The sequence below is a fragment of the Diadema antillarum genome, unplaced genomic scaffold, assembly GCF_040938485.1.
Source record: "Diadema antillarum isolate AM-2024a unplaced genomic scaffold, OU_Dant_1.0 seq00001469_RagTag, whole genome shotgun sequence".
In the NCBI taxonomy this organism is placed as follows: domain Eukaryota; kingdom Metazoa; phylum Echinodermata; class Echinoidea; order Diadematoida; family Diadematidae; genus Diadema; species Diadema antillarum.
The window spans coordinates 264,086-287,237 of record NW_027272208.1 but is presented as its reverse complement, the minus strand read 5'-3'; the positions used below and the strand labels follow the sequence as shown (position 1 = coordinate 287,237).

Sequence of the window (23,152 nt, the reverse complement as noted above, 5' to 3'; positions counted from 1 at the left end):
ATCAACTAGTGTGCTGGTAAAGTTGTCACAATGTTGCCTTCCCCTTGCTTTGCATGGCACATTCAGGGAATTCAACTCTGTAGACTGTGATACCTTAAACCCTTGTATTGCACAGCTGTATGAATGAAGGATCGTGAGTCAGGCTTATTGGGTAAATCTTAACAGAGGACCAGAAGACACAGACGTAAAAAGCCTTGTTATTAGGGAGTGTGATTGCATAACTCAGACACCCTCTTTCATCAAACTTGAAAGATAAAGGAGGGTATCAATTTGTTTGCTCTTTTCAAATCTGTGTGGTTTTGTCAAAAGCTGATGTCATGTATTCATTAACACTGGAACAAGGTTGAGGGCCAGAATGAAGGTTATTACATCTGGGCAAGATGGTAGTTATTTGTCTGGGGTTTTTTTTTAGCGAAGGGAATCACAATATTTCACTTGGCATTATATGTTCAATGGTGAAGACAGAAACTCAGTGATGATAACGTCTAACAAAGTAGTCATCTCCTACCTCTTTGGACTTTAAATGATAAATACATCCATAATATCAGGGTGTACTTTCAAGTCAAGCTTCTTGCAAAGGGGATCACAATTTTTCAACTTTGCCTGTCATTTCATGCTCTTTGTTGACGACAAAATCAAATTTAGTAATGACATGCTGCAGCAATGCAGTCCTCTTGAACTTCAGATTATCATATAGCGTCATACATCAGGGTATATTCTAGTCAAGCTTCTCATAAGGGCTACTGTTGAAGGCAAGTCTATTTAAAAAAACAAAACTAAATGAAATATTGAGCAATTTATAAATACAATCTGTGACTGATGGCAGAGTCACAAATGCAATGTACTCTTAAATTTGTATGGACACATAAAACAGAAGTGTGCATATATCTTTTCAAGATATCCCACAGGGAAATATATTTTTACCATTCCATGATTGTGGCTTAGCATTACATTTGGAGCAGTGGTATCTTTTATTTCCTTACCTTTTTTTTTTTTCAGATATGCTCTTATTTCGCTAATTTCCAACATTGAAATATACTGAATCCGTTGTTTCTTTAGCAGCCCCAGTTGATCTTCATGAGATATGGAGGCACTGAATTCGAATATCAGTTTGAGATGGAAATATAAGACGATAATACATGTAATGTGTTTTTACTGCACAAACCTTCATGAATGCAGTGTGTCAGTCTATGGTTGAATAAATTCATTTGTTCCCATGGTATATTTCTACAAAGCCTTTCTCATTTATAGTAATGTAAAGAATGTATATGTGCATGCTAATGATTGGAGAGTGTATGCTGAGATTGCAGTACATGTACAGAGAAACAGTGATTGTTTGATGTAGAAAAAGGAAAAAAAAGAATGGTTTTATCATACATGTACTTAAAACATACGTGTATCTTGGTTAGGATTATAAACCACCAAAGCAACAAAACCATCCTATTCTACACCCATGATTGTGTTGGTGATATGAAAAGATATAGAAAAACATTTATATCAAATCATTTAATGAAACATTAAGATAATCATAAACCATAATAATTATTTGAAAAGTGGCAAGCATGATAAAAGGCTTCAAATACATGTACCACGTACTAAGAACTGACTAAGGAAACATAAATAACATGAAATATTAAAAAAAGAGGGATGGTAGGCCTCATAGTTTTGGTTGAGATGGGATTCAGGTTTTAACTTTTGCGAGATTATAGAAACCACTTACATAAAATATTAAAGAGCATACAATTCTATGACGAACTGACAGTTTATGTGATGAAAATCAGTTATAAAATAGTCGAGATATCGAAAAACAAAGCGAAACATAGTGGTCCTAATAAAAGGTGGGTGTATCAAAGTGCTCTTTATTTACTACATGTATCCTTTTTTTCTGTTTGAAAAGCCTAATCTTTTTATCTTTGTAATTTGTAAGCACTCTGAGCCTTATGGAAAGAGCACATCAAACATTCATTATACTGTATGACACATTTCCCTGAACAACAAACAAAAATTTCAAAATTATGAGAAATGTGTCTTTATGGAATCAGTATACGCTCAGATGCAACAAACTTGGTAAGCTCATCCTGTCGTGTGACATCGTCATCGTCATATAAACCCAGTTCAACATCTTATAGTCACTGTAAGATATACTGTGTATAGGCACAATTCGTGCACCAAATAGCTTGCGTTAAAAACAAAGAACAATTCATTCTAAAGGCTTCCTTGACCAACAGTCTTTAATGCTGATTGAAAAGGACAGAAGGAAAGGAAGAGGATTAGAGATGAGAATATCATGTTTGGTGTTTACACTTGTAACACAAATTTTGTGATGCAAAGTAATTTCATTGAAAACAGTGCCAGACAAATTACAGTTACAACTGTCTTACTTTTGAATGGTTATCATATGCTAGCATTTATATAATCATCATGGTCATTAAACACAATGGAATAAACACAATGGAATGTGCATGTCATAAGAATCCACATCACGTTTTCACAGCACATGAAAAACATGAGACTACAAAAAAAAAAGTTATGAGACATAAGAAAGAGAATGCAGAAATGAAAGAAGAAAGCGTATAAAGAGGAGGATCAGAGAGAAAAGAATACCATTAATTGCAACCAAAATAAAACGATCCGGGGGTCGATTGGATCAATAAGAAACCAGAAGTGTTGAAAAAATACAGTTTGGGAAAGAAATGTCAATGAAATCCGCTTGTTTCTGCTTTATCTAAAAACATTCCAGTAAGTTCTACAAGGGTAATGGTGGTAGAGTCAATCAATGCCAGACATGTTGCGCATGCGCAGAATCGTGCAAGACCTTTAAAGCTTACATCATGCACACCCACTGCTGCTGCATGCGGTACATTGGCTGTGCAGAGAGCCTGCACTGGTTGGTTCGACGTACGCGTCTCCCTATTCTGCTGAATGTTCTCGTTGCGAAACACGTGTGTTTTGTGCGTCAGCCATTGATACAGTGTATACAGTATTGACCACACTACGCTACAGTTACCGTGTACTGTACGTGCAAAATTAATTAAGAGTTTTGGAATCAGTGCTACAGAAGCAAAGATTTGACCATGTTAACTGCAGCAAGGATAGCGACAAACTGCCTACGCGGTAGTTCGGGATGCATGAGACACTATTCACAACAGAGGCAGTTTTCCAGCATTTTGAGAACGGTAAGAATGGGAACTACGACTGGTCACTTACAATAGACAGATCGCGAGATTAGCTCGTCTCATGCAACGCAGCTTGCTAGCTGCGCCAGTTCCAATCATTTTCACGTTACTTACAATAGCGCTGGAGTATTCAAGTATGAAGCGCTGCTCGCGCTCGCCTGCTGCATGCAGCTCCAGCGAAGTGGAGTCAAGACACATGTGATTCAATTTGCATTCAGGTTCTGAGGTGCGATTGCTGAAGTTGTAAAAGAGCAATACCATGCATATCAGTCCGGGAAACCCGCTCATGAGGACCGCCCCCGCGTACGAGGATGGTCCCTCCTCATGAGGACCTCCCCCCTCCTCATGAGGCCCCCCGGGGAACGCCTCATGAGGCCCCCCCTTCACTTCTTATTCATCTCACATCTGACGTATAAATTGTCGCAACTTTGCACGGTGATTTTTTGTTACACACACATGTCCACTATCCATGATGAAAAGAAGAAAAAATCCTGTCTGTTTTTTTTTTTTTTAATCGAGTTTTAATCACCCGATGCAGAGCGCCCATCAAAACACGGGCGCCAAAGCGTTCGCACAATGCAAGACTGCCGCACCTAGCGGCCTGATCCGACTAAATATTTTCGATGCTTTTTTCTGCGGCTCTCACCTCTCCGCGCATGAATCAGCCTCGTGAAGCTGAAGTCTGACATCTTTTTACACAAATTCGTAACGAGAAAAATTAAATCAGTACTAACCTGATCTTGTCCATATATTCCAAATTACTATTCCACACTGATAGAGTAGGTGGGTAGATGACATACTCCAGTTTGTTAGCAAAATAATCACTTTGTAGGTATGACGAGTTCACTTTCTTCGTCAATTCCGCCCACGATTCCCCCGTTTGGGCGCTTTTTCTGGAATCATCCCGCGACGCGACGTACGTCGCATACATCACGCATCCAGCACACACTAAGTACCAGACTGGTATGTGCTGGATGCGTGATGTGATGCGACGTACGTCGCGTCGCGGGATGATTCCAGAGAAAGCGCCCAAACGGTAAGCGGGCGGCGGAATCGTGGGCGGAATTGACGAAGAAAGTGAACTCGTCATACCTACAAAGTGATTATTTTGCTAACAAACTGGAGTATGTCATCTACCCACCTACTCTATCAGTGTGGAATAGTAATTTGGAATATATGGACAAGATCAGGTTAGTACTGATTTAATTTTTCTCGTTACGAATTTGTGTAAAAAGATGTCAGACTTCAGCTTCACGAGGCTAATTCGTGCGCGGAGAGGTGAGAGCCGCAGAAAAAAGCATCGAAAATATTTAGTCGGATCAGGCCGCTAGGTGCGGCAGTCTTGCATTGTGCGAACGCGCTGGCGCCCGTGTTTTGATGGGCGCTCTGCATCGGGTGATTAAAACTCGATTAAAAAAAAAAAAACAGACAGGATTTTTTCTTCTTTTCATCATGGATAGTGGACATGTGTGTGTAACAAAAAATCACCGTGCAAAGTTGCGACAATTTATACGTCAGATGTGAGATGAATAAGAAGTGAAGGGGGGGCCTCATGAGGCGTTCCCCAGGGGGCCTCATGAGGAGGGGGGAGGTCCTCATGAGGAGGGACCATCCTCGTACGCGGGGGCGGTCCTCATGAGCGGGTTTCCCGGACTGATATGCAATCATGGCAATTGCAGTGAGAAGTGAGGAAGGAAATTGTAGTGCACAGTTGAGCTCATGAACAGAACTTAGAAGCTTGTATGGACGCAGACGTCGGATAATTTACTCGGGATAGTCTATGACTATAGATCTTCGTCTAACGTTCGCTAATGAATATTAGAATAACGCCGTTGGTTTCTAAGCTGCTTTTTCCTCTGTCACAAGTGCACTCATATTCATCTTAGCTAGTGTGAGTCTACCGCAAGAAAGTTGAGTTGCAATCAATCGCAAATATCTATTGCGAACTTTGCAATAGATATTTGCAATTGATTGCAACTTTCTATTTCTTGCTCTTGCAACACCCCATAGAAGAAGATTTTGGAAGAAGATTTTGGAAGAAGATTCTGGTGGAATTCGGGGGAAGGTTGGCAGCAGTGCAGTTCAGTGTAGATCTATGTGGATCATGATAATGAGTCCATATATTATTAGGACATAAAAAAAGAGGTTCGTAGACCCTATCCTCATTTTCATATATGTCGTTTGACCATCTTTTGATGCAGGGAACATGGAGCACATTGAACACAGAATGCCACAATCATCACACAAGATGCTATGCGTCAGACTCAACAGTGAGAGGGGCTGTCATAGGCATCGACCTGGGAACAACGAATTCATGTGTCGCTGTCATGGAGGGAAAGACGCCAAAGGTGCTTGAGAATGCAGAAGGAGCAAGAACAACGCCCTCTGTTGTTGCATTCACCAAAGACGATGAGAGACTTGTAGGCATGCCAGCAAAGAGGCAGGCAGTCACTAATGCAAAGAACACATTGTACGCCACAAAGCGTCTCATTGGCAGGAGATTTGACGACCCAGAAACACAGAAGGATATGTGAGTTCTTCATTGTTATGTTCTCTTGCTAAAAGTACCAGTTTTTCTTTCATTTCTGAAAGAGTATATGTATCACTAACTTGTGTTGAAAAGAAGATATTTACACACCAAAAGTCCTCTCAACTACTCTCTGAATTTGGATGACATATTCCTAACTTTGGTATGTAAGACCATGATAGAAATGTGTGATTCCGAGCATGCAGTGTATGCCGATGCAAGAATGTGGCAGCACCAGTATTCAACAAATGCTTTTGAATTTTGTTCTAAGACACAATGGGGCTCTGCACCACTTCTAGAATTTTTGTCATTTGTGATACAGGAAAGGAGGAAGATGATTCTTGATTTTCAGTGATTTGTCATGAAGATATGTTTCTTTTAAAATATGCTGAGGTCCTCTTTTTTTCTCCCCCTTTTCACAGTAAAACAGTGTCATACGAAATCACCAAGGCATCGAATGGAGATGCGTGGGTCAAAGCGAACGACAAGGTGTACTCCCCCAGCCAAGTTGGTGCTTTTGTTCTCACAAAGATGAAGGAGACAGCAGAGAGTTATCTGGGGCAGCCAGCCAGGAATGCAGTCATCACGGTTCCAGCTTACTTCAACGACTCACAGAGACAGGTAAGGAGAATCCTCTAGGTGGTCAGAGGTTATAGCACTCCATTTTGAAGGCAAATTGAGAAGCTCAGAAAAGCAACAAACCAGAGAGCCCGCTCAATAGCCGCAGTCAAACTGGCAAAAGATCAATCATGAAGTCTTCACGATCTTTTTTTGTCCATTCACACGGACAGCCAAACTTCTTGAACTTTGGATCGAGAAGTTTGGGTCACTAGTGTGCATGTGTAAGGAAGAAAAAAAGAGAATGCAGTCTTATGGTTTGTGATTGTGACGTAACAATGAACACCTGTTTGCCAGGGGTAGGGGAAATATCCCTAGTTGGAGTGGGAAGTTTTGTTGGAAGTTTGCAGTGACACTGGCAAAACTTCGAGATCTAAAGGATTGCGATCTTTAACTTCTTGATCTTTTGCCAGTTTGACCGCAGCTAGTGTCTCAATGTCTTACCACAGGTACTCCACAGTCTACAGGTCCATGAAGTTTACATCTTCTTTCCACTTGAGTTGTTTTTCACACACATTAGTCATTATGGATGAAGGGAGAAATCTTCTAAATAAGAATGTTGACTGCACATATGCAAGTCTTCTCTGAAGGCAAATGTGTATTTGCCAGTTCATCCACATAGGTTCTCTAGGGCAGTTATCCATTTTATCATCCATTATCCATCTTGTCTCCCAGGCAACCAAAGATGCTGGCCAGATTTCTGGCTTGAATGTACTGAGAGTCATCAATGAACCAACAGCTGCTGCCCTAGCCTATGGCATGGACAAATCCGACGACAAAGTGTAAGTCACATTTGCTGCCTGTGCAGACTTAATTTGTGCCACTGAAAAAAGTGTTGATGCAAACTGCTTATCCTCTTTCATACCTTCCATTTTTTTTCTTTTTTTGTTTGTTTTCTTGTTTTTGCTTTGCTGTTGTGATACATAGTAACTTTTTTAGTGTATTTTTTTTTTTGAATGACAGACATAAGCTTGTCAATTTATTCTCTTTGTACTTTTTGTATTTGATGAGGTATATCCTGGAAGCTTTCTTTGGGAATTGTCTTGGAAAATGGTTACAAAATGTTTACCAGTGAAGTTCTTGCTTTCAAATTAACATCTGTACCTGTTCTTTCGTGTAGAGACTTTAACCCTTATCAGGCCGGGCTTTTTTGGCTATGCTAAAACCAGAGGGGGGCGGATTCCCCCCCCCCCCCCCCCCCTCCCGAGATCTCGGCCATCGGTGGTGCGATCGCAACAACATTTGGCATGCATGACACCCACGTCATAATTTACAAGATTGTGTCATATGATTCTTTGAAACAATCAATATCTAATTTATTATTGATTTTGCAAATTAAGCTCAAGATCATATTTTAGCCTAATTACAAGCGTTGCAAATTTGGTCTCCAAAGTTGCGCGAGACTCGAACGAAGAAAGTCAAGAAGCCTCACGACGAGGCCTTCTCGCGTTACAGAATTATAGCGCGAAACGTCGAGGGGGACGGATCCTGCCCCACCCCGGCCCTGTTAGGGTTAAGCTTTTTGTGTGTAAAGCTAGATTTGTATACCTCCAGTTTTGTATTGACTTGAAAATTGTGTACTATGCCAGAATGATTGTTTGATTAGGTCATGAAAAGTTTTGTGTTTATGCGAGTGCGAGCTTTAAGAAGGTTTGAGCATCTCTACATATTGACTTTTAGCATCTATTCAAATTTATGTTAAATAGCAGATACTCGGGAAATCAAACATTGGGAGTGGGAAGAATTGATGTGCAATCCATTTATGTTTTTCCTCACTAGTATCGCAGTATACGATCTTGGCGGTGGAACATTTGATGTCTCTGTGCTTGAGATTCAGAAGGGAGTGTTTGAAGTGAAGTCGACCAACGGTGACACATTCCTTGGAGGAGAAGACTTTGACAATGCCCTGGTCAAATTTCTTGTGGCTGAGTTCAAGAAAGATGTGAGTTGCTGAGCTCTTTGCTGAAGCCATTTCTAACTCGGTGCACTGTGTACGTGTAAGCCATTCATAAAAAGAAAAGTGCATAAAAAGTAGCTGCAAAATTTTAATGATTTGCAGAAGGCAGAATACAAATAGTATTTCCTTGACTACATTTTTGTAAGCCCTTCTATTGAAAAGTTGCCAGTAATGCCTTTAGAATAACTCTGCAATAAGTTGAGCAATATCATGAAGAAAGAAAAATTAATTTAAGCTGATATTGTATTTATGTTGGAAGAATTTGCACCTAACATTTTCATGATAAGGTAAGATGAGATATATGAAAAGCGATAGGTGTCAAGGATATGACAAAGTGTACAGTATCTAGTATGTGTACAATTTATTCATCACTTCAGATGGTAAAATGAGTGCATATTAACCAAGTTTTTTGAGCATCTGATGGGGAAGGCCTGACTTCATCTTGTGAGCTTATCTGCATCTTGTGTTACAGTCTGGTATCGATGTGACCAAGGACACAATGGCGCTGCAGAGAGTGCGTGAAGCTGCTGAGAAGGCTAAGATTGAACTCTCAAGCTCTCTCCAGGTGAGGCTGCTGCACTTCAATTCATTTTCCAAGAAGTCAAAACAGTGACTTTTCTGTGATAATGTAACACGCATGAGGCAAAAATATAGATGCAAGATCAGTGAATATAAAAAAACAAACAAACAAACAAACAAACAAACTAACAAACTATATCTTAAACACAAAGAAGGTTATATTCAAGAGAAATGATTTTGTAGCTTTTGCTCTGTATTTGTAGCAAAGAGATCACCTCAAAAGCATGTTACTCCGTTGACCTCCTTACCTGAAGTTAATCTGATCTCTTTCGTACGCAAACAGTAGGTTAAAGGGACTGTACAGTACTGGTTGAGGTAGGGATTCATGTTTTGAACATTCATAAATGAGAAAATGAGAAACCTCTTATGAAATATGAAAAAGCATGTAATTCTGAGAAGGATTCAACATTTATTTGGTGAAAATTGGTTTTCAAATGGCTGAGATATCCAAAAAAGTAAAAATAAAAGGCGACAGGCCAAGCCTTTTATTAGGATCTCTTTGTCCCACCTTGTTTTTGGATATCTCAGCAATTTCAAAACCGATTTTCATCAAATAAACTTTTGATACCCCTTAGAATTGCATGCTCTTTGACATCTCATAGAGTGGTTTCTGAATATGTCGCAAAACGTTAAAAGCTAAATCCTCACCTCGACCAGAACTGTACACATCCTTTAAGAGCAAAGGATCTTTGTTCGTTCTAACATCTTCTGCTGATACATTAGAAATCTGACAGTCAGAGAGGTCAAATGTTTATTCAGAACAACACTGCTGGGGGTATATTGCATTTCATGTGATTTCCTGTCATTTCAGACCGATATCAACTTGCCCTACTTGACCATGGACCAATCAGGACCCAAGCACATGAACCTGAAGCTGTCTCGGGCCAAGTTTGAGTCCCTGACAGAAGCTCTTATCAAGAGGACGGTGAATCCATGCAAGAAAGCCCTCCAGGATGCAGAGGTCACAAAGTCAGACATCAAGGAGGTGTTGCTTGTTGGTGGGATGTCTAGGATGCCCAAGGTATGGCTAACCTAACCCAAGATTCAATTTGCGAGGACCAATTATTTAGAGTCCTTGTCAATCTATCATTCCCACTTTCCCATGTTACTTAGCCTTTTTTTTGCTTTATTTTCATTTTTGTTTTCATTGATGATTCCATGGCCCCAGAAGAACAGAGCCAGCATCAAGCAAAATAACAAACCAACAAACTTTGCCAGACGAAGGCCAGCAGAATTCGCGGCCGAAACGTCGTACGCATACCTTGTGTTTACCTCGCTTTGTGTGACAAACGATTACTTTATTTTCTTTCAGATTCTACCATGATGATGAACATCTTCCGTACTATTAAACTTTGCTTTAATTGAAGTCTGACTTATCTACCTTTTCAAAACGAAGTGATAGTCGGTCAAGAAGTGTTTGGTCCTCCTTTCACCCCATTCAGATTGCTTGGAATTGGAGTGGTTTCTGTTCCTTTGACTAAGTGATGGACTCCAAACTAAGAGATAATTTGGCCTGGAGTGTTACCACATTTTGAGTCAGCAACTGGCAAGAAAGTGCAGAGAACTATATTATGTTGATTTTAAATAGGCAGTGGAAGGCTTATGTGGTTTTGTAGAGGAACACCCAATGTCAGATATTGCCAATTGTGATAAATAGGCTGCTCCAGAAATTTAAAGGACAAGTTCACCTTCATAGACATGTGGGTTGAGTGAATGCAACAATATTAGTAGAACACATCAGTGAGAGTTTGAGGAAAATCGGACAGTCCGTTCAAAAGTTATGAATTTTTAAAGTTTCTGCTCAGTCAAGACTGGATGAAAAGACTACTATAGCTTGTGATGTCACATGTGTGCAATGATCTAAAGAAAGAATAAAGAAAAACCAACATATTTTCACTTTTCTCAAATAACAAAAGAACACTTGACTTCTCTCTTTCAGAAGGCAGGAGGAATAATATTACCCTTAACATATGTCAGTAGCAAGTCAAAGAAATGGGCACTTTATTCAAAAAGTGAAGTTTTGTGAAATTCTCTTTTTATTTTCTTTATATCATATGCATATGACATCATACACTGTAGTAGTCTTCTCATCCAGCAGTGACTGCGCAGATACTTTAAGAATTCATAACTTTTGAACGGATTGTCTTTGCCCAAACTTTCATTGATGTGTTCTACTGATCTTGTTGCATTCACTCAATTCACATGTATATGAAGGTAGACTTGTCCTTTAAGATGTACAAACATAAGCCCCCAGGCAAACATGGTTTGTGCACGTCAGGCAAGCCACCAAGGAAATTCACTATTTGTTCATGCATGACAGCTGTCAATTCTGGAACAAGTCTGACATTCGTAAATGATCTTCCATCTGCCGCCATAGGTTCAGCAGCTTGTCCAGGACCTCTTCGGCAGACCTCCCAGCAAGTCGGTGAATCCTGATGAGGCAGTCGCTGTGGGAGCAGCCATCCAGGGAGGCGTGTTGGCAGGTGATGTCACTGACGTTCTGCTCCTAGATGTGACACCGCTGTCCCTCGGTATTGAGACCCTTGGAGGTGTCTTCACCAAGCTCATCAACAGGAATACCACTATCCCCACCAAGAAGGCCCAGGTGAGTTGCCAGGAAAACCCTCTGTCTTTATGCTACACCTCATGGACAGTGTAAGCCTGCTACCTGAGGCTGCTTCTAGGAACAACACTATTCTTAAAGGACAAGTCCACTTTTATATACATAAGGATTGAGAGAATGCAGCAATATTAGTAAAACGCATCAGTGAAAGTTTGAGGAAAATTGGACAATAATTACGAATATTTTAAGTATCTGCGCTGTCACTGCTGGAAGAGAAGACCACTACAGTGTATGATGTCACATGCGTACAACTATATAAAGAAAACAAAAAGAGAATTTCACAAAACTTTACTTTTTGAATAAAGTGCACATATCTTCGACTTGCTACTGACGTATGTCAAGGGTAATATTATTCCCCCTGCCTTCTGAAAGAGAGAAGTCGAGTGTTCTTTTGTTATGCGAGAAAAATGGAAATATGTTGAATTTTCTTTATTCTTTCTTTATATCGTTGTACTCATGTGACATCACAAGCTATAGTAGTGTTTTCATCCAGCCGCGACTGAGCAGAAACTTCAAAAATTCATAATTCTGTAACGGATTGTCCGATTTTGCTCAAACTCTCACTGATGTGTTGTACTAATATTGCTGCATTCACTCAACCCACATGTCTTGGAAGGTGAACTTGTCCTTTAACCTGTTGAGGATAGGCTGATTTTGCTACAACACGCATTTCCTATGGACACTTGCCTGAGTATACTCAGGACTCATTCTCAACGTGTTAAGAACTTTGTTGTTCCTGTTGACTGAAAGTAAAATGCTCTATCTTTTTTTTTTCAGTTGAAGCATCATTTGAATGTCTTTGACCTGTAATAAGTAAAATCTGAGTCATACATGTGTAAGAGTGCACTCCCGTTATTAAGAACATGGTTTAGCGAAATTCCAGCTAAATGAAGTAAAAATTCAGCCTGCAACATTATCTGCTCTATGCTTTTTATTGTTTATTTGTTCGGTTATAACAAAATTTTGATATAACGAAAGAAAGCTGGAGGACTTTGCCAAAATGGGAGCCCTTGTATTTTTGTGGAAGTCACATGATCATGAGTGAAAATAATTCCTCTGATGGTTTGCAATTTCTTCATCCAGGTTTTTTCGACTGCAGCTGATGGCCAGACACAGGTTGAGATCAAGGTTTGCCAAGGAGAGCGTGAAATGGCAGGGGACAACAAGACCCTTGGACAGTTCCAGCTTGTAAGTTGCCAGTATGCATTTCAGATGCCATTGGTGATTGACTTAAAGTTTTGCTGTTTTCTTAGACCCCGTTTACAGTGCGAGGCTCAGCCGTGGCTCGGCCGCGGCCGTGCCCAGCCCCGCTTCAGTGTAAACGCGCAAAAGGCCAAATGCGAGGCCAAAATTGGCCTCGCATTTGGCCTCGCTCTGGAGGTGGTCTCGGCCGCGGCCGAGCCGCGACCGAGCCCGGCCTTTTCTTGGTGTAAGCGCAAACTGGGCCAAATGCGCGGCCAATTGCGCGGCCAATTTTAGTCTGGCTTCCAAACCCTCAGCCTGTATCTTTCACTATTCAGGATATTAACCCCCTCAACGTCAAAAACTGGTATAGTTTAAGGTGGTTTTGTCATGCAAAGGATTCTTTCCTTTGGCAAAGGCCTTTGCCCGAATGGCGACTTCGTCGCCACAGAATTCAGTTGGCAAAGGGTCTGAAAACCAGACAATACCAAATTGCATTTGTTTACAAGCAGAGCGCCACTACGACAAAATATTGAAAGGTTTGAATTAAAAGCGCGGCCGAGCCCAGCAGTGTAAACGGACAAAATTGCGAGCCTCGGCCGCGGCCAAGCCGTGGCCGAGCCCAGCCCCGCACTGTAAACGGGGTCTTAGTGCTCATCAGTCAAGAGCTCATCATTCTTGTTTTTGTAAATCAAAGGACATTGAAATTAACTTTGAGAAATTCCAACAAAGATAAGGCATTTAGACAATGGTAATAAATCTAAAGCTATATCTGTTTTGTGTCTGGTTTGCTGTGAAAAAGAATAGTGGAGAATTTGTAGGGATATTGACATCTAATGGCAATAGTTGAGGTCCTTCTTGCATAAAACACTGATGATAGTGACTTGCAACAGCCATTCACCTGTCAAAATATCTGCCAGCTGCTGTGGTTGTGGTTACTAGTAGAGGAATGTCTATGCCGTTGGTTAAAGGCTGGAGAATTGTTCCTCATAAATGTAACACGATATCTAATTGGAATGTTTCACATTAATTAGATTACTAGAGGAATACTTTGTAACGAGAATTACACTTATGGGATGTAATCGATATAAAGTTTCTATAACGTGCATTGTATATCTGTGACACCGTTTGAAAAGTGACTAGAAATGCTGTTGCGGTTATTATTATATTTTACGGCTTTGCAAAAGAGCCTGTGGGTGGTTGATAAGTTGTGTTAACAATTCATCTCATGCAAGCTTCTGATGTCTCTTTCTGTGGCTTTTAAATGCCTTGTTCTTCATTTCCCCAGGTCGGCATTCCCCCGGCGCCACGAGGTGTTCCTCAGATCGAGGTGACCTTTGACATTGATGCTAATGGTATTGTCAATGTGTCGGCCAGGGACAAAGGCACAGGAAAGGAGCAGCAGAGTAAGTGATAGTGTGTCTCCTTTAAACGTTTAATTTGTGGCAGGTGGTACCAAGTTCATAACATCAAGTAGTGAAAGAGTCCTTTATGCCTCGGCCACGAAATGTCGCTGGAGGCATTATGTTTTCCTTTATGTGATTTGCTAACCCTGGGTATTCCTGGGATACTTCTTCTGATAACTGTACATGATTAAACTATTACAAGGGTTTGAAATTAAAGTGTAAGGCAATGGCAGATATTTTCTCAGTACTGCACATACTGATGGTTTGATTCTGCACACATGTATGTGTATGGATCAGTTTTGTTTTAATCAGTGTTTTTGTGTCTGTCTGGGTGTGTATCTATTTGTGCTTGTGCATGTGTGTGCAAATTTGCTAAATAGCTACTTCAGACATTGAGGAGCATGTAATCCTACAGAAACCTCTCCAATTAATCAAGTATGTCATTATGCCTTTGAGTATACTGTTGCCTGTGCTTCCTTCATCTAGAACAATCAGCACTTATTGATCGTGATCTTTGTCTCTCTCTTCCAGTTGTGATCCAGTCATCCGGTGGTCTTAGCAAGGATGAGATTGAGAACATGGTGAGAGCTGCCGAGAAGTTTGCAGAGGAGGACAGGAAGAGGAAGGTGAGTTTCTAAAGTGTTTTGGAGAGAAAGAAAAGGGGGAGGGGGCAACATTTTAGAATTATGTAAGGCAGTTTCATTGCAATATTTATTAGGTCAAGGTCTTTCCAAACTTGTTACAGGAGAGTGTAGTGAACCAGGGAGGTGGAAGAAAGATGGAGTGTGCTCTTCTGAGTTTCCTTTGAAGTCATGCGTGGCCCCGACAGCGTTTTTTTCCCCCTCCCGTAATCCCATTACTCACGCTCGGCGCACTGCAAGTCGTAAATCTTGTGGCGGAAATCACGACGCGAAATGCATTGTGGTCGGGGAATAAAATGGCGTCCTACGGTGTAACACAGAACTCTAGAGTGTATTCTGTAAAGCAGTGGTGTAAGCAGTGGTGGTGGTTCTGGCGATCGTGATTTTGACGGAGACGAGTTTGTTGAGGAGGAATTGCTTTTAGCAAATTCAAAATCACATTGACACAGCAACTTAACGAACTTTGATTTGCAATTGAAACTGAAACTCAGAAAGTTAGATGGGCCTTGGCTTGGAAATTGGAGGCCAAGGCAAGGGCAAGGCTCAGGACCTCAGGTACGCTGCCTAGCAAAAGCATACCTAACGTTAGTCCTAGCTAGTAGACTCTAGTATTTCACAAACTAGAATCTAACTAGCTCCAGAGGTGTACTCTACTACTTTTTAATTCAATTTTTTTGTAACGTTAGCATGGGGTAGAGTCAAGTAGATTACCGGTATTTACCGATGAATGATCGAGGGAGAGTGAGGCGAAACACTGTATACTAAGCTCTGTTTTTCCCCCTAAAATATACTTACAGCATCATACATCTAGGCTTTTATAGATATCATCTTTAATTCTCTACAGAAAATTATTATAATCAAGGCTGATATGTCTAATTTACACTTTTTAACACTCAACTTTCCATTCCAATATGTATTTACTAGTAACTCAAATTCACCGAAACAACGGCAACGAACGCTGTCCCGACGCCTACTCGGCGGCCCTACAACAACCCGACGAGTACGCTGAAAAGCCCCAGCTCGCTCGGGTGCAGACGAAAAAAAAAAAACCGCCTCGGTCTCTATGAAGCACTACTTTTACACTCGAACTGTGTGAAAACACGCCCGAACACGCTCATGTAACTTATATCATTTTGAAGATCAAGGTCAGGCCTACCTCTCTAACTATAAAAAAATTGCGGAAATGTGCGGGATTTCTCATAATCGATACAGAAACAATATGATGACATCTCTAGCGCACAAAACTTACTGCTCAGTAACTCCGTTGTTTGTGTACCGATTTCGCTGGTTCAAACGGCAATCTCCTCAGCACAGTCTGCTGAACCAGCGAAAGGTATAGACATACCACGCTACCCAATTCTTGAGCCATAAGTTGTAGCTTTCGAAGGGGGACGTCTTTCACTGAATGTAATAGACTGCCAAAATTTTGAATATGACGTCATATTGTCGGTGCCACGCATCGCTTCAAAGCCCGATTTTTACGAGTGTGTGTTTGTGGAAGGCCTGGAAAGGAGATCATGTTGCGTCACTCTAGTGCGCCGGAGGGTGATGGGTGGACCGATAAGGCCAGATTTTGACATATTTATCACAGAATGAGGGTTGGATTTCAAGACGTTAATCGGTGTAAGACCACTTGATTTTTTCTCTGAGGGAAGCTCTCAGAGTGCCATCTCCATTTCTTCCACCTCCCTGAGTGAACGTAGCGAGTGTTGCTAGACACAAACATTTTGTTAGAACTCTTAAATGATTTTTAAATTTTACTAAAAATAAGAATAATTTCAAATTCATACCATAATATAGTGGAGATCAAGCTCTACAACGTGATACCAATAATTTTATACCCCAAAAATGGCAAGAACGCTCTTCGGGTTTCGGCCAACCATATGAACAATATGGGACTCGTGACAAAAAATTTAGCTTTTCTGCCTTGTGAAACGGCAATGTTGAAAAGAAAAAGTTATGAGGAAGATGAACTTAATCAAACCACAGAAATGTGTTTTCTGGGACTCTACATGTTAAACAGTGTCAATAGCAACTTTCATAGAGGTGAAATTGCATTCCAGTAGTATTTTCCATTGTTTAGAGTGACCGAGTATATCAAAATTTTGGCACACTTGAAGGCATTATGCATTGTCAAGGTAATCTTTTACACTCTGCTGTCTGTCATGCAGTGATGGTAACATATTTTTCGTCAACCGCAATTGCCTGTTTCAACATGGCATGTGGATAACTGAAATCTGAGCATGACAGTATCTCCCAGGAGATGTATGCTTTGCTGTTGATTATTAATTTTGTTTTCTTGGTGAGTGCTAGGAAAAATATTAAGGGATCATGCAGTCCTCCTAACCCTAACTAGGCCGGGGGGGGGGGGGGCCTCCGAGGCCCCCCCTCGACGTTTCGCGCGATGTATTGCTATCGCGAAAAGCTATCGCCGCATCGTTTCATGACTTTTTTCTTTCGAGTCTCCCGCATCTTTTGACACCAAATTTGCGATGCCCGGGCGCGCCGTTCCGAAGTTGCGCATTAATATTTACGTGCATGTCAGACCAAAACTTGCTAAACGTGAATTCGTGTACAATTTCAATGCAAACTGTGTTTACAGGCAAATTTCATAAAAGCATGATTATTTTTGGGTTTTATTGATTAAAATTAATTCATAACATATTTTCTTGTTCCGAACAATGTCGCGGACAAATTTCATCGAAAAAACAATGAAAAACATAAAGTCGAAAAAACAAAGAAATACATAAATTCAAAAAACAATAAGATACTTAAGAAATTTTTTCTGATTGCACAATTTTTTTCTCTTACATTTGCAAAGGACACTAAAAAGGATATTTACACCAAAAATGTGCCTGTTTTGAGCTTTATTTAGTGATTTATACCAAATTGTCTGATTTCATGCATCCTTATGCATAAATTAGCATAATTGAGCAAAAATGATAATTTTCAAAAAAATTAACTTCATGGTACTTTAGATTACATCATAGGCAATGTGTGTGCCAAATTTCGTCGCGATCGCGCGGTCGACGGCCGAGATCTGGAGGGGGGGCCTGGGAGGCCCCCCCCCGGCTCTATCATCTACCTAAATAGCCCGGCGTAGTTAGGATTAACAATCCACACTCTTTTACATGGCTGAAATCTGTCCTTAGGTATCCTCTTTGTCAAGAATTGCCAATTTGTAGCTGTAAGGGTATAGGTAATGATTTTAAATGCCCCTATGAAATCACTAGTGACAAGCTTGTCTCTACTAAAAAAGCTAGATTACTCAACCAAGATGAAAGTGACATGCTATGTAGCCTTAACTGGAAGCTTATTTGTTTCTCTCTTGCGGAAAGGATCGTGTGGAGGCTGTGAACTCTGCAGAAAACATCGTCCATGACACAGAATCCAAGATGGAGGAATTCAAGGACCAGCTGCCGTCAGACGAGGTAAGACTTCACCCACAGATTTCTTCCTAACGAATCAGATTACCTGCAAGAAGGGTTTTGATCACATGGTAGACTTAACCCTAATCCCACCGGGTTTTTTGAGGGACTTGAAACCACTGTTGGGGGGGGGGGGACTTTTTGGCCCCCCTTCAGATCTCGGTCATGGATCACGCGATCCTTGCGAAAATTTGCACTAAGGTAGAGGCCAATGTAATCTACAAGACTGTATAGTTATATTTTTCAAATTCTAATTTATGTATTTTATATTAAATGATTTATGCTAGTTTATGCAAAAATATTTTTTTTTGCCTATAAATAAAAAATAAAGCTCCAAGACTTCTAATTTCTGGTGAACATATTCTTTTCAATATCCTCAACAATAATATTGAAACAAAAATTCGGCGTCATAATTATTGCTTATGTATTTATTGTTTATTGAATTTCTTATGTATTTCTTTTTTTAAAACTTTTTTTTGTTTTGTTTTTTCATCAGAATTTGTCGCAGAAACTTTCTAAAGCATAATCAGGCTAAAATAAATCATTATCAAATATGAATATTTATTTTTATATGAATTAATTGCAAAAACACAATTTACATTAGATTTGTACACAAAATCATGTTTTTGAGCAATTTTTGGGTTGACAAATTGTTTTAAAAGGGGCGTGACTTCAAAATGGTATGCCCGGGAGCGACAAAGTTGGTCTCAAAAGTTGCGCGATACTTGAAAGAAACAAGTCATAAAATGTCGCATCGAGAGCATCGCGCATTGCAGAATAATCACGCGAAACGTCGAGGGGGGGGGGGTGGGAATAGGGTTAATGCCTTTAAGCATGATTTCTTCATGATTTACCACTAGATGCATGTCTACTAGCAAGTTTGCAGGCATATAATTGAAAGACAAATTTATATACTGTAAAAGTGGATATTTTCACGCTAGTAATTTTTTGCGGTTCACTAGGTAAGAAGAGTTTGACATGTTTTTGTTTCCGCGGAATCAAGACCTCAACTACTGGAACATAATGGCAACGAAAAAGTATTTGCATGGTTTCATTTTCGTGCTAGTTTCTGGTTGCCCGAAATGCGTGAAAATTTCAACACTGTGAAAATGTCCACTTTTGCAGTAGTAGCTTTGCTTGAATCAAGAAACATACAGACCTTTGCTTTTGATGTCTAAAACACTTTAAAAACATGTGATACTTTCACACGTTCAGTGTCATGTGACTGTTGTCATGGATATCAATGCTACATGACAATTGAACATGATGATAGTGCCAGAACTTCTTTGACTGGAAAATGATTTTCCTGTCGTTATCAGGACTGCATTAATACATCACTGTGCAATCATCTCAATTAGATAATGCTCAGAATCAAGGGAAGATCTCATGATCAAAAAGCTTAGTTGTATTCCAAGCAAGTGTGTATGTTATGATGTTCATTGCTCTATGCAAGTAATAATAAGTGGGCAAGGTAGGACAACCTCGCATGCAAAGTAGTTGATATGTATTTGTGCTGTCCGATGGGCACCAAGGAATCCCCTGTCTTCTCATCTAACGTCAATCTACACTTATTTTGCCTAACAGTGTGACAAGCTGCGAGAGCAAATCACCAAACTGCGAGAGGTTCTTGCCGACAAGGACAACCAGTCTGCAGAATCGATCAAGGAGGCGTCGTCTAATCTCCAGCAAGCCTCGCTGAAGCTCTTTGAGATGGCATACAAGAAGGTTAGCTCTCTCCCTGCAATTTGAAATCAACCCATGATGTAAAAATAAGCTGCTTGTGTTTTTGAAGTGTGACCAATGCTTGCAGGAACATGTAAGATTGACCTTAATTGGCATCAGGGATGCTGATAGGGCAAAACTGGCTGTAGACTCACATGAGATGTAGGATTCTCCTTAACCTGTTGAGGACGGATTGATATTGCTACAACACGCATTTCCCATAGTCGCTTGCCCGAGTATACTCGGGACTCGTCCTCAACGGGTTAAAGTTGTTCGGAAGTATGTATCTCAGGAGAAGCAACAGTACAAGAGCTTCTTTGCGACTAGGATGCAGGTCTTCATGGTGTGCTGTCGTATATTTTGATGGAAGAGTTAATCACATATGTTTAATTGCCAGTCCTGAAAGGCAGTTATCAAATTAGTGGTCACAAAAATATCATATATAGTTAGCACAAAAAAAAAAATAAAACAAAACAAAACCGAACAGGAGAAAGATGACTGAAGGAAATATTATCTTGGTAACTGAGATGAATGGGATGGTAAAAAGTGTTTACATTTCACTGTGCTGTATCAAGGAAGACACAGTTTTACTAGTAAACGTCCTCAGAATTCTGAGAGACTAGCTTCCATTTAATGCCTCCCAAGTTTCAAGTTTCCAGGATTGCAGACTGATTTGGCAGTTTGCCTTTGCTACTGAAAGCAGAAGGGCTAGTGCAAATGTAGTGTGGAAAAGAGCAACAGTGCAAGTTATTTCATCTCTACCAACAGATGAAAGAAACAAAGATCTTGAAACACATTTGTGATTGTCAAGGCTGATGTACACTTCCATGTTGTAATTGTTTGTTGTATAGTGCTGTGGTTCAATTTTTTCGATGAAATTCCTTTTTTCGTGCAGATGGCATCAGAAAGGGAGTCCTCAGGATCCGGCCCAAGCTCTGATTCGTCAGACTCAACTTCAGACTCAACTTCAGACTCAGGAAGCCAGGAGCAGGAGAAGAAGGAAAATTAAATTGAAACTGCAAATTTGGAGTTGACGAAAAACGTGGACTATAATATAGAAAGTGACCAATGGTGGCAGGATAGTGACCGGGAGTCAGGCAGTACACAAGACACCTTTGCTGGCTGCTATGCCGATAGAATGTGTTGTGAGGAGTAGTGCAGGCTTTGGGGGCCTTCCGTCAAATGCCAAGACAATGGACTGGTTCAATCCAGTGTGTCTTGTCTGAAAGTCTGTGATTTTCCTTTTCTACCCCTTTGTCTTTTACAATTAGTGATGAATTCATGACAGTGATGAATGCAGATATATAAATTTTGGGCATACGGTGTTGTTGATCCTTTTAAGTTCAACACCATGAAAGCTGCATTAAATTTGTCACAGTGGAAAGGAGTTGACAGGATGCTGTATTAAAGTCAAGTCTTTTGTGTTTTTCATGTAGGTTTATAAAAAAAGAAAAGAAAACATGTTTATCAGTATTTCAAATAATGGTAAGATATTGATTTTTGCTTTGTGTAGTAAGAGTGCTATGTGGCACTTGTATGTTGCACATTGCATACTAAGTACTTCATGAATAGGTTTCAACCCTTTTGATATGTACTGTGTCCTAGCATGATAATGAAATGGGAACTTGTTATAACATAGTATGCTCCATGTGTGTCCATATTGATTTATCCATATTTCGTATTACAGGTGCATGGTACCATAAAATAATTTTGAATTAAAGAGAGATACTACTCCATTGTGGGTCAGCATATGGTAAACCCAGTTTATATCCTTTTACATATAAAAAGCCTGCTTGGAGCAAATCTGAAGTCTGTCTAAGAAAACTCTCGACACATCCAGAAAGGGGACATGCATAAATACCAATCTTTAAAAAATGATTCATTCATCACCAATCATGTGGTGCATGTTTCATGTTTGCCAGTCCGTCATCTTTGTCTGTGTATCTAACAGCCATTACAAAGTTTATTCACTTTTATCAGATCGCAAATTATAAGATTTTGGTATTTTTAGTGTAACTGGGACTAATCAACTCTGGGAATATGGGAATCTTGAAGACAAAAGACATCTTAAGTCTTTAGACCCTCCAAGGAAAATACAAACTTTGTCCTGAACAGTGATGTGCATTTATCGAGTCTTGTTTTTGCTTGCATCTGTAAATTGGGCAAGATGTATTGAGTAATGGGAAAAGAATGTTTAACACTAATTAGATCTGAACTATTTTTTCTTTGAAGGGTCATTTGTGGGGGAGATGAAGCAAATTGTGAATACAGACTCAATAATACAGCACCAAAATACATTGTATGGCTTGGTGCAGATTTTAAATCACAAGTCTGTATAAATGTCGTCATAGGATGTACGCTGTATTCACTGGGATATTTGTTTGTCATTCAACCTCCCATTTTCTATCTGTAAAGTGCAGGTTTTTCTTGGGACAATCTTGAAATTGATTGTGTTACATGCAAGTGGCTCTACTTCCATTGCAGTGAATAAATTGTAACTATAGATCACAGAGACAAAAGTAAGTATGCGTTGATGTGGTAATTGGTAGATGTCTGAAGAATTTAGTCATTGCTTGTTGTAGACTCCTAAAGCATGATTTGTGGTTCATTGATGAATCCAGGGAGGTGTTAGAAAAGGAGAGACGACTCTTCATAATCATGCAAACACATGTTTTGGTTCAAAGCGTTACAATGGGATGTCTAGCATTCCACTATACGCTTTGAAGTCATGCTCTGCACCGCTCTAGTTGCAAGGCGAAGTTCGGAGACGAAGAACGCATTTCACCTTTCGTTGAATTACAAGCTTTATTTCCCCGTAAAATTTTAAATGAAATATTTGAATTAAGAGTAGTTTAGGAAAGAATTCAATATGATAAACATGTATTTCTAGTTTCTTCGTAATGCGCAAATTGAAATGAAATGAAAATTAGGCCATCTTAAAAACCTAATATTTTTCTATAATGCGCACATTTCTGCATGTTAGTTTTCTATCATTTAATCTTGGATATTTTGATCTTTCAAATAAAGTACTACGCTAAAGCGTGCACCAGCGTGCTTTTAAACTATTTGCTGTTAAAATCATCAGTTTTACACTGCATTTTGATTCGCTGCTCCAATTCAAGTTTCACAAGTTCATTGTTGCCATCACATTGAAAGAGAGAGAGAGCGAAATGCAGTAGGGGCAAGTATTTCTAGATGTGAGAGCGCTAGTCCCGATTATTGATGCTCTCTTTTGTCAAAGCACCTGATTTCCACCTGTAGTTAACAGAGACTCCAACTCTCCCGTTTTCGAC

General features: G+C 40.0%; 2 protein-coding genes across 2 annotated transcripts; both read left to right on the top strand.

The window, feature by feature from the left end:
- The first annotated feature begins 2,988 nt into the window (after positions 1–2,988).
- Positions 2,989–5,944, top strand: LOC139709775 (stress-70 protein, mitochondrial-like). Its single transcript, XM_071621736.1, has 2 exons — positions 2,989–3,176; positions 5,378–5,944. Exons 1-2 carry the CDS (start codon positions 3,075–3,077, stop codon positions 5,708–5,710), a joined length of 435 nt encoding a protein of 144 aa, XP_071477837.1. The 5' UTR covers positions 2,989–3,074; the 3' UTR covers positions 5,711–5,944.
- LOC139709765 (stress-70 protein, mitochondrial-like) lies at positions 5,879–21,639 on the top strand. Its single transcript, XM_071621725.1, has 13 exons — positions 5,879–5,940; positions 6,126–6,324; positions 6,997–7,103; positions 8,101–8,263; positions 8,751–8,843; positions 9,669–9,878; positions 11,235–11,462; positions 12,564–12,668; positions 13,951–14,068; positions 14,600–14,694; positions 18,048–18,140; positions 19,722–19,862; positions 20,755–21,639. Exons 1-13 carry the CDS (start codon positions 5,879–5,881, stop codon positions 20,866–20,868), a joined length of 1,728 nt encoding a protein of 575 aa, XP_071477826.1. The 3' UTR covers positions 20,869–21,639.
- Positions 21,640–23,152: the final 1,513 nt, after the last annotated feature.

Coding starts and splice junctions, on each gene's coding strand:
- LOC139709775 (XM_071621736.1), top strand. CDS start 3,075: ATGTTAACTGCAGCAAGGATAGCGACAAACTGCCTACGCGGTAGTTCG. Junction 3,177..5,377: donor TTTCCAGCATTTTGAGAACG/GTAAGAATGGGA, acceptor CTTTTGATGCAG/GGAACATGGAGCACATTGAA.
- LOC139709765 (XM_071621725.1), top strand. CDS start 5,879: ATGATAGAAATGTGTGATTCCGAGCATGCAGTGTATGCCGATGCAAGA. Junction 5,941..6,125: donor GCAAGAATGTGGCAGCACCA/GTATTCAACAAA, acceptor CCCTTTTCACAG/TAAAACAGTGTCATACGAAA. Junction 12,669..13,950: donor CCCTTGGACAGTTCCAGCTT/GTAAGTTGCCAG, acceptor TCATTTCCCCAG/GTCGGCATTCCCCCGGCGCC.